Raw genomic sequence first — 12181 nt, 5'->3', positions numbered from 1 at the left:
CGGTTCCTCCATGTTGAACCCAGGACATGTCTAAAGCCTGAAGTGCCCCAAAACAAACAGGATCTGGGATCTGGGCTAGCAGGCACTGCCTTGTGCTGGGTAAATAACTCAATGTTCATGGCATTCATAACTTCCTTTGATTATATGTTTATAAAAAAGCAATTGCTCTGTAAATACTCAGCCTACTATCATTAAGTTTTATATATTGCCCTCTTGTGCTAACAAGACTGTCTGTCTCTGACATTTGTTATTCTTTCAGTATTTGTTTCAGCTTCTCTAAATAAAACACTCTCTGGGTAAAATCACCTATCTCTGGTCACTGACTTCAGCAGCACCAGGATTGCAGTTTCTTTTTACTCTGTCTTCATAGAACAGCATTTCCATATTTCTGATATTTACTTGTTTCTGTATTTCTCTTTTCCTCCTGCATATCCTATTGCACAAAATGACTATATTCTAGAGAAGATTCCCATCCGTTTATCCAAAGACTACAGTATTTTCTGTTTCACTGAACACATTTACATTTACTTGCTGCTTTATTGTCACTATACAAACACTGGTTTTGATTTTGTAACATCTTACCTTAGACCTTATGCCCAGAAGCCAAAATTCAAAATGCACATCGGTACAAAAAGTTAAAACTACTTTTTCCAGTCTGTGTCACCTCGCATTTTTCCATGAATAATTTAATCTGCTATTTTGTTGAATATTTCATTGACATTGTTAAGACTCTTTTTAGAGTTCTTCACAAGCTTCTCCAGTTTTGAGATCCAGAATAATTTTGTGTGATCTGAAAATTTTGGCTGTGGCTAACAACAGTCATAACTTTACTAAAACATTTTTGTTTATATCTGCAACTAGAAAAAGAAATATTAGAAAGAAACTTATCTCTTCTCATCTTATAACTGGTACAATTTGTTTTCTAGGCCTTTCAGATGAAATATAAATATGCAAAGCCTTTGGAGTATATTTCTTACATTGGTATTGGACTGTCCATGGCTGGTCTGGTCATTACCATTTTGTTTCAGATATTCACTAGGTAAGAGTGAAGATGTAAAACCACAAGTATTTTACACTAAATTACAATATTTTGCTCTGTGTGTAGTTTGAGAACAACATAGTGGCCAGTTTAGAACATATTGCAATATTATTAATCAGCAAATAATATTTAAAAAGAGCTAATCACGTAGCATAGCTTGGGAAATAAGTGTGGCTTACTGGTTAAAGTGAAGACATGAGATGTCTCAGCCATGCTACTCACCCTGATGAAACTTTAACATTTCTGTTGATGTTAATCTTTTAATGAGAGATTATATATATATATATGATAATTATTCAACAAATCCACCTTCAAAAATATGAGCTTTGAAAAGAAATTATATAACAGAGTATGGAAGAGCCCAGCATGGTAAAAGGCTAAACCTTTTGTAGGAAACACTGAGCGTGGCCACTGACAATAAAAATCCTTCCATCACTTTGATGGGAAGCGCAGCTCTCCTGCTATATGATAACAATGCATGCAGTGTTTGCTATGGAGGATCAAGTCAAGCATTGATCCTTTTATCATGGGCTCACATCACCATGTGTAATCTCTGAGAAATGTCCCAGAGTGACATCTGTCCCATCTACATGGGGGAAGGGTGGTCTGCAATTTCTGTTGCATTTCATGTCCCTCGCTGCCTCACTGACTTCTCTGTTACTACCCTGTCCAGGCAGTTGACGACACAGACCCAGTGCTGTATCATTGTTATACTGGTCCATGCTACATGTTGAAGTGTTTAGTTCATTGCTCTCACTTAACACTAGGCTTCAGAAAGGTATAATAGTATTCTAGCACCAGCATAACCTCCTTTTTTATTTTCCTATATGCCCTGTAGTCTGCTATTACAATGTCTTATCTTTCTTCTAGCCAGTTACCAACATGCCTGTTATGTTGGTGTCTTCATTATTTCAGCCCGCGGTCTTATCACTTAGACTGTCAGTGTTCATGAAGAAGCATACATGTGTTCCTCAGGTTCTCTTCCCGCTATCCAATTTAAAGGTCACTCTGCTTTCTGTCGCCTATTTTATAGTTTCTATACTCTGTTGTCTTCTGTTTTTTAAAATGTCTGTAGACAACAGATGATTTCAAAGCACCATGATTATACAGCAAGGTAGGTTAGGTCTGCTGCTTGTGTTATAGTGTTATTATGAGTGACTTAGTTCAAATACAACTGCAGCGAACTTCCTTGATGGATATGATTGTAATTAATGGTGTTATGTGATTCACTTTTGAACAAGGAGCAAAGTAACACCAACAGAGTTGTAGTTATCGCAGATGAATGCATGTTTCTCATCCTGCTTCCACTAATGTAGATTTGGAGCAATTCCATCAAGGTCAATGTGTTTAAGATTGTAGGAGCTTCCAGTCCCTGCCTTATAAATGCATTTGATAAGATAGCATTTGGAAGTGGAGGTTTATTGTTCTCTTGTACCTTGAAGCTTGTTTAGAAATACTTGTCTTATGTTATTTCACTTCTTAACACTGAAGAAAAGGATCCTAAAAAGAGCAGAGTGGAAAAAAGAAAATGCACCCCAACTGGTGGATGGAAAGCAGTTGGAAAAGGCCTAGTCCTAAAAAATGCTGGATATTCTCTGTTCTAGTTGAGAATAATGATGGCATAGAATTCTACAAACAAGTTATTGCTTTGTTTTCTCTCTGTATTAAAGACTGCACACTCTAGCTTGCTTTTAATATCAATGAAAATGGGGAAATATTTTACTTTTTTTTTCATTTTGCTCTTCTTTTTTCTTCTAAATATATTCCTACTAATAGGAAAACTCGAAGGTCATCTGTAACATGGATGTTAGTGAGCCTCTGTTTTTCTATGCTCATTTTTAACATCATCTTCATCTCTGGAATTGAAAACCAAAATGCCAAGAATCGCAGCTGTGATACCACCAGCTACTACCAGCAATACCTTCCTTACGATACCGCCAGTAACACCTTACTCACATCTGACATGGTAGATCCTCCCACAGCCTCCTGGTGTACTGCCGTGGCTGTCCTACTGCACTATTTTTTGTTGGCGACATTTATGTGGACAGCACTCAATTCTGCACAGTTGTACTTACTGCTGCTTAGAGCCATGAAGCCCCTGCCTGGACACTTCCTCATAACCATGTCAGTAATCGGATGGGGTAAGATTTAAAGTCATATACATGGCAACTCTTACCAAAGTATCAGTACATAGTACTTTCAGGGAGAGTTGTAAAGACAGGAGCTCAGCTGAGAGCAATTACAGTCCTGTGACTCTGGTACAGCACAACACGATTTAATAAATAATCTCCTGTTACTGCTCACACTACTGGTAGAAGCTAAGCCTCTTTTCATTGTCCTGATATGGCACTGAAACTGGTAGCTAGATAGGTCTGTTGTGTGCAGGAGAAATTTTCACAATAACCAAGATATTCAACAACCTGTTCCTGTCAACTAAGTAAAAAATCTTTCAGATATGGTGATTTCATGTATGGACTCAAATTCTTCCTTTAGACATCTCTGAGATTCCTCATGACCTCAGCCAGAGCCTTGCAGACATCCAAAAGCAAGGAGCGACTGACATTATTTGTTAGATATTGTTTATTAATAAGCAAAGAGTGCATTCTTAAGTGAGTACAGCAGTGAGCAGCAACACTGCAAGCTGAAAGGGAACTACTTAGAGGACTGAAGAATGCAGACAGATGCCTATTAGGTAAAGTAAAAATCTCAGCCTCCTTCAGGAAGCTCTTCTAATACAGTATACAGGAATACCTGCCTTTTCGACATTGGTGTATTCAGCTTGTGTAGTGTGTTGCCTCTGACAGTGTCTATCAAGCAGTTTTAGGTTCTGATTGTTTCATTATTATGTTTTCCATTTGGGTGGAGGTAAAGGCAATTGCTCTAAAACTTGTAGAATTTGGACTGCTTGTGCCAGCCAATCTGGCTACACATCACTGTGCTCCATGTATAGTAGCATGATAGCACAGCATTAGGTTCTTCATAGTGTCCTGCAACTAGTTTCACGTCCAAGATAGCATGATTCTGGCTCACTGCTTTTCAGATCTACTTTGAATGCGCAGCAAATACTTGGCAGTCTGGAAGATCTTTATTAGGGCTGAAAGAGGAAAGACTTTAAGAATCATGATTATTCCCCAGATAAAAACTTTTGCAGGAGGCTCCTTCCCATGAGATGTGCTGCATAGTGAACAGGTAGGCAGGAGATATGGAAGACAGAAAATGAAGTAAAGGCACTGGGGAGGCAATCCCACGCTACCACGCTTCTTGGAGGGCAAAAGAATGTTCTGCATCTAGCTGGTATGAAATGTAATGGTGCTTGGTGCAGCATTTTCTTAAATTAGTTTCTCTCTGCTGACAAGAGGATAGGATTGCACAGCTGTGATGAGGGAGTCAGCTACAGCACAGGAAGGAGATTGCTCTGTCATCATGGGCCTTGTCTCTGAAAGCTGTGTTGAAACTCTTCAGTGCAAAAATCATCAAGTCATGGACAGGACTTGTCCTCAGAAAAACAGCTCTCACACCCCTCAGTCCTGCCTTTTTTCTAGGCTAGGGAAAACCCACTTAGCTTAGTGCAAGGCAGATGAAACAAAGCTCCAAAAATCTATGTATTTTAGGAGGCAAGAAGCTATATGTGTGGAAGGGAAGTATGCCTATGCAACCAAACAATGAATTGCTAACATCTCTCCTATTAATCAGGAATCCCTGCTGCGGTAGTTGCAATAACACTTGGAGCTACTTACAGAGAAGGAAAAGCTTTAAACTACCGGCAGGAAGAATTGTAAGTTCACGTATTATTACAACACTTGCTATCCCACACCTTTTGTGATGGCTTATTATTATTAACACAATTCTAGATTTATACTATTTTGTATATCTAAGTACTTAAAAAAACCCCAAAACTCTTCACTCAAGCTCAACATTCACTATAAGGAATTGCAGTTTCTCCTTACTAAAGATTTAGGGTACTGGATCCACATCTGTCTTGAATCCTCCTATAAGATCCCCTGTTACTTTAAATGGAAGCTGTAGATGCTTTTAGCCTAACTGAAACTCAAAACCTTCATTTAAGTGCATAACTGCATTTCAGTACCTAAACTTAATCCTCCCGTTTATTTAAAATCTTTCTGGCCAACGTAACTATATCTCTATCTACCCTATGGTTTTGGTATCTGCATTCATATGAGTGCCTGAATACCAAAGCAGGCTATCAGGCTTACAATGTACCTTGGTGATAGTGGATGATGCAGAACAAAGGCAGACTTCTTTTGGAAAAGTACACACAAATCCCCTTCTGCATGGGAGCCCTCTTGTAAGGGAGTGTTGACTTCTAACTTGAGATTATTTGGCAATGAAAAAAAAAAGAGGTAAAGATTATTGCATGATAACCCTGTCCTCCTGAAGATGCCCTGGTTTTGTTTCAACCTTTGGCTATTAGATCTCCCCTATTACTCTTTAGCTCTATTATAATATATACCATAGATAAACTTGCATATGGTGGCCAGGTTTCTATTTGGCCAGCAATATTGCAGCTCTATTACTTTATGAAGTTTGTTTGATAAATCATTTTGCATTCCCCAAAGAAAGAGAAGCATGATTGAAAGCCCTCAGTTCTCAAGGAATAGTTGCCTTTCAGAGATAGGTTAACAAGATTAGAAAGCCCTATGAGGTGGAATATTATTTTGTTTTGTTGTGGTATTTTGAATAACGTGTCTAACAAATCTTTTGGAATGGCCTCTCTTTACATTAAAAGTTGCTGGCTTGCAGCACTGGATCAAAATCAGAATTTCAGTGTGCAAAAACCCATGTTGTGGTCATTCCTCCTGCCAGTGGCACTCATACTCCTGTTTAACATCATCATCTTCATCAAGATCTGTGCCTCTGTGATATGGAAGAAGAACGAGAATTTGACAAGGTGAGATGGCATAGGACTCCTCAGATCTTTCAGCAAACGTACTCCTTGGGCTCTTGTCATCAGCTCAGAATTTCTTGTCACAAACTGAGATTTTTGACAAAATCTTCTGTTTTAAAAAACATATGCTTCAAATAGTCAGAAAATGAATTCCATTGTTGCAGTGGGTCAGAGTTTGTTTAAGTGTCTACCAACGAGCACATTACGGGATTTCCTGCCCCGCTTTTTTTTAGTTGCAGTGTCACTCAACTTGACTTTGATGAAGGTTATTCTCCATTTAAATCCATACAAGTGAGAGCAGAGCTGAGTACATTCAAATGAGAATTATGAATTTCTCAGAACATCTGAATGTCAGGCCAGTTCTCTAGCAGCTTCGAAGAAGATTAACTTGCTCAGCTTTATATAACAACGCTCCATGTATTGTTACAGGCTGTGTGTCACAAACTCTGGGGAATAATTTTATAATTTAAAAGGGAATCGCTTTCATTTTTATTAATCACGCAGAGCTGAGCTGTTCAACAAAACATTTCTTCACTCCTTCTATTTCACAGTTGGAGCAAAAATACCTTATCTCTGTATCTCTGACTCCCCTCAGGCTTGAGAGAAACCAGACATCCAAATTTCACTGGCAGCTTATTCTTATAGTAAAACTTAATCTTATTTGGATTGAAGTTACAAGCATTCTAAAAAGCTTATAGTAGCTAACATGCTAAGTTTCAATGCTTCTTGTTGCCTTGGTAAACCTCACTTTTAAAATTTTTTTTTGGTTATAGAAAGATACAGCCAAGCTACATACTCCAAACACAGATTATTCTGATAAACTTGGTTAAATTTATTTTTCTGAATTTCTTCTTTGGATGTTAAGTCAAACAAATGTAGGGAGGTGTATGTTCTCAACTCACCTAAATCTTTGCAACATAGCCCTGAATAAATAGAAAGTTTAAAGCTGAAGAAGATATTAGATGGTATAGGGAAACATTTAATAACTTTTTGTGTGTGTTTGTTTCTAGAAATAAAAAGGATTCATTTATGAAAAAGATGATTGGCACTATCTCTATAGTGGTAGTGCTTGGAATCACCTGGACGATAGGCTACCTCATGTTAATAAATCATGAAGAAACAAGTCTTGTTTTCAGCTATCTCTTCTGCATTTTGAATGCCACCCAGGTAAAGTATTTAGCAATTCTGAGATTAATAATAGAGATAATGAAAACAAAAATATATGTCAGATTTATTTGTTCTATAGCCTGGGAACTTGTTGGAAAGCAGTAATGGGGAATCAGAAGGTTTGTTCAGACAGAGTTGCAATCTTCGGGTCTTTCACTTGAGAAGTCTTCCCAATGTGCAAAATACTGTGGGATTTTATTTTGAGATCACCATTGAGAAACCTTCCTCTCTGAGTGGCTCCTTTTATACCAAATCTTGTATAAAATTATATTCAGAATGAGCATCGGGAAGAAACTTCTGTATCAGTTGTGGAAAAGTGTCCCAGGGAAGTAATTAGAGCTTCTTGGCTTGAGACCTTTCACAACGACCCTGCATTAAAGCCTACGGGAAAGTGCCTGCCTCTTTTTCCCCCACAGCCCTGCTGGATTCTTTGCTGTATATTCATACAGGGCATATGAAGTGTGAAGTACTTGGAGTTATGGATCCTTCACTATTACATCACTGAATGTTTTCAACAAGACAGCTGATTGGAAATATGTGAAAAACCCCATCCTCAATTATTAAGTTGTATACTATCAGTTTGATCTACTGAAAACTGAGGGTCTGTACACACCAGTGGGGATCAGATCTGCAAACTCTCTGTGCAAAAAGTCCTGAAGTGATTATTACTACACTGATGGATGGATTATACCTGTGATTTAAATCTGAAATCATGAACAGGGAACAGAGATCTATGTATTTAAAACCACGAGCTTTTTTTATTTATTTTTTTTCTAACCCAGGATACTCCGGATTAATCATTGAAATGAGAATTTAGAAGAACAGGTATAGAAATTTTGAAGTCCTGCTTCCCTCTGTGTGTATCTGACTGAAGCACTGATAGGGCACAGCGGCCAACTTTAATGCTTATGGCACGCTCAAGCTTGTCTCACCTTCATCCTATGCAGCACAGGGTATTAATACGGTCCTGAGACATGTTAGTTAATCCATTACACTGGGCAAATGAGGTGACTAGAGTCACAAATCCATGGTTACATGGCATAATTTTCCTATTGGAAGTACTTCTTGTATTTCAGGGTATTAATTGGTTAAAGGTATTAGTTCAAGGTTACTGTAAATTGTTTTGTGGTTATTTTCCAAATTCAATAATATTGACTAATATTTTCTGGTTTTATCAGCAAAATATTAACTCTACACCTTAATTTACAGGGACTTCAGATTTGCATTCTGTACACTTTCAGATCACCAATCTTCAAGAAAAAAGTTTCCGAAGTGTTTTCTGTTTTCTGGGTGCCAGAGGTACCACTGTATATGCATTCGAAAACTTACCATGTTTCAAAATCACAGCCTGCAAAACATTCACAGGAAACTTTCAGATCAACCCAGACTTTGTCAGAGAATATTTCCTTGTCTACCGTCTCTAACTGGAGTTAGAAACCTGTTGAATACAATCCTGCATTTTTCATCATTTGTTTTATGTAGATCTCACAGGTATGATGGACATAGTACTCCAACTGCAGGTGGAGTACACCGAAATACACCGTAAGCCAAGATCACCAGGAGTCAAAAGCAGAACCACATGCTGGCAAGCCTGTGCGATTGTTAAGCATCAATGCAGTGCTACATTTTCCTGATGCTACCTGTACTGCATGCCGTTGAGGAAGGTCTGTGAAAGGAGTTATGGTTATTACAGCTTTCTATTACAGTACGGATATATAGAAGTTGCTCTATTTATGCCCTACTCATTTTCAGGCCTGTTGAACAAGTTTATCCAGACTATGCACTGTAGCTCTCCTCTCCCTTTTGAAAGAACAATTTCAATTTAATTCGAAACCAAAAGATAAATCAACAAACAGCAGAGTTCTTATTGGCTCTGGGTCCAAATTCTATTTACTACTTCTATAGTAGTAAGTTGGCTTGGTCTTCAGAGAAGAAAATCTGTATTTTACAGAGGTTTTTCAAATTTCCCAGCTAAAACTTCTTCATTATAAATGGTAGTTGGACAAATTACTGTTTTCATATGAGACTGAAAAAAAAAAAAAGGTTAGATGTTTGAAGAAACAGGCGAGGAAACAAACTCTTCATAAATGTGTAGCATATGTCCTATTCACATCACCACCAGCATTAGCCCATGGTAGTAAGCGTGTTCACTTTCAGAAGCAAATGGGTGTTACCAGCATATCAGCTGGAGTGCTTCACTTAGCACCCTGCTCTGAACTGACTTTGGGTCGTACCTTTCTCTGCCTCTCTGTCCTTCAGCTTTATGGGAAGCTTGGAAGAGAAGAGGGGTCCCTTAGCTGCTAAGAGTTTTGTTTCTAAACTTAGGCTGTAAGTAAATATAAAACCTCACCCTTCTCTACCTTTTATTATTATTATTCAGTACAAAAAGGTTGAAAGCAATGTCAAAGGAGAGGGGAAAAGAGTTTCTGGATGTTGGAGTGAGGAGAGTATGTTGACAGAGGGAAGCTTATGGTGGCTTGAGCACAACCAGTGTGTAAAGTGCGAGCAGCTCTTGCCACTTTGTGATGCCGAGCAAAGCAGTAAGGCCCACTGTAGTCTTGTCTAACAAATGGGAATAGTTATAGTGACTCATCTCATTCTCTCCTTTGTGAGAAAAAAAGCTCAAGAAATTTAGACAGCTAGTTTTTAAAAACTGTATTTTTTTATTCTGTTCTCAGAACAAATATATCTTGTGTGGTTTGACATCTCTGGTTTTAATAAAATAAGAACATCATGTTGAATTTTAAATAACCTGGTTTAAGAATTGTGGTCAGATTTACTCCCTGCTTTCATGTTTTTCTGAAAATAAATGTGGTGTGTTTTGAAAACTTCCAGGCTGCTCCAAAAAAAGTCATGGGCCTGACCAAATGTGATGGCTGAACATTTAGGGATAGCACCTCTGAATACACTGGGCATCATACGTGAGACTTTCTGAATGTCTTCTAGGCATGTTTCAGTGGCCCTGAAAAGTCTCTACGTCTTAGAAATCTACGTTCTCTCTATGAAGCAGAAAACAGGTGTTCTCTAGGATTGACAAGCCTTGAAAAAGAGCAGTCACATCAGATATAAGGCTGGAGTTCTCATCACCAAGGCAGAGAAGGTTATTAAAAGTTATCTAGGAAAGGTAATTCACACTAGTCGGTTGTTTTTTGTTTTGTTTTGGGTTTTTTTTGGACACAAAGTTTATGTTTCTATGGGCATCCATTTTTTATTTGTAAATCACGTGGGTAATACCTGCCTCTGTCAATTCCTTCAATTTCACTGAAGAAATAGTATTTTAGAAATTACATTGTGGTTTAGGAAGGATAATGTTTGATTGTGTTGTAAAACACAGCTAGGCACTGTGAAGATGGCTTCTTAAATGAGTGATATTTTCTAGACTTCGATGTTTTTCCCCACAAACAAGAACATTCCCTAATGCACATCCTATTTAGTTTTGCACACAGATCTTTAAAAAGCCTAGTAAATGTATTGCCTCCATATTATAGCAAAAACCAAGCAAAAAATGCAAGAAGAAATTGAAGTATTTAATTGTAAGTGTTGACTTTTTCCTAATTAAACACCTTGTATCTCAGTATTTCAGATGTTAATAAAATGCTGTTATAGCCAACATTGAGCACACCTCACCTAAAGTAAAAAAAAAGAGCACAAAAACCCCTCCACAAAATTATACATTTTATGGCTTTTTGTTTCATCTAGGGAATCCTAATTTAAAAAATGGAACAGAGCAAAATTATCTTTTTTAGGTTGTATGCTTAATTGTTACAGGAACAGTAGTTCCGCTCTTATCTACACGTGGAATATACTGATATTAATAATGGAGTGAACTTTGGTATTCTTTGTGATACATGGGCTTTAAAGATTGTGAATTTCTTCTTGTCAACACTTGGGAAACTTTGTGTTGATAAAGGAATGATTGGGGAAGGACTGAATCATGAGCACAAAGGTTTGAAAGATGAGCAGCAGAGCTTGGAATGGATGGAAGTTTTCCACATCTCTTTCACATATTTTTAAAAGTGAAGAGATTTTTTTTCACATTAAAAATACCCAAATTATTTCTATATATTTTCTAATACTTATCAAAGAAGCCTCCTGAACCACGCCACTCATCCTCCTCAAAATATTTAGAATTAAAAACAGGTATCATATTTTTTTTCACCTCCACCTGCTTATTGCTAGTTGGACTGGTTATTACAATCCTTTAAGCAGAGGCAATGCTCTAAGCAAAGACAAATACTACAAAAATCAAACTCACCATTTGGAAGCTTTGCTTTTCAAGACAAAAAAAAAAAAAAAAGGGTGTCTTTTCAGAGGCATCGCTAACTCCAGGAAATAACTAACTACAGTTGTGTGTTAGCTAGTTCTGCATTGGTACTTGTGTCATGCGTCCTACCAAGCGTAGCTTCACTTATACATGAAGAAAGGCAGCAGAAATCTCAAATTCCCTACAGTAATAGAAGGTCCATTTCCAGAAGGTCTGAGAGGGGCACCCGTAGAAATCCGTTCTTGCATCCTTAATAGAGACAACTCAGGAAATCGGCTTCATATTCAGGTTTTCCTCTCTTAAGCGGACAAGCCCCGAACGCAAGGCAGGCGGCTGCGGGACTAGTTGTGAATGCCTGGAAGGTCACCTCTAATCAGGGCGACAACTGTTCGAGGATGAGCAAGCTCTCTGTGTGAGGGCGGTGGCCTCTGACAACTACGGTGGGATCTGATGGCCGACTTTTCACCCCAGCACCGTCAGCCCACGCCGGTCACACCTTGCCTTTCCAAACAACCCTCTCTTCCAGTGCTCTGTCCGAACCACCGTTCGCTGTCGTTCCGGCCCCATCTCCCACGTTTCGGCTGCGGCTGGACGTGCCACCTGAGGGCTGGGTGAAGCAGCGTTACTCCTGCCTCAGGGGTGATGGGCTTTTGTGCTCTGGTACAAGGCTGAAGGGCTTTGCCCCCCCGTCTGGTAAATGGCGGGTAACCCCCAGCGCTGCTGGGGTGGCGGAAAAGAGTGAGGCGACAGGCACGAAGAGAGGGACGGAGGGAGCTAGCGCCGGGCGGGCGGAGGCGGGGGGCGC

The 12181-nt window shown here is 38.8% G+C and overlaps 1 protein-coding gene across 1 annotated transcript; it reads left to right on the top strand.

Moving 5' to 3' along the window:
* Nucleotides 1–926: 926 nt before the first annotated feature.
* Nucleotides 927–12080, top strand: LOC104488806 (probable G-protein coupled receptor 128; the record flags this gene model as incomplete). The annotated part of the gene is made up of 7 exons (XM_010130886.1): nt 927–1039; nt 2816–3180; nt 4733–4814; nt 5787–5948; nt 6956–7112; nt 8322–8541; nt 11848–12080. Coding segments are annotated over 7 exons (1332 nt in total), but the record flags the coding sequence as incomplete, so codon positions are not given.
* Between the last annotated feature and the right edge of the window lie 101 nt (nt 12081–12181).

Source organism: Buceros rhinoceros, unplaced genomic scaffold (assembly GCF_000710305.1).
Source record: "Buceros rhinoceros silvestris isolate BGI_N320 unplaced genomic scaffold, ASM71030v1 scaffold39622, whole genome shotgun sequence".
Taxonomy (NCBI): Eukaryota; Metazoa; Chordata; class Aves; order Bucerotiformes; family Bucerotidae; genus Buceros; species Buceros rhinoceros.
The sequence above is the reverse complement of the archived record's forward strand: the minus strand, read 5'-3'. Positions and strand labels throughout refer to the sequence as shown.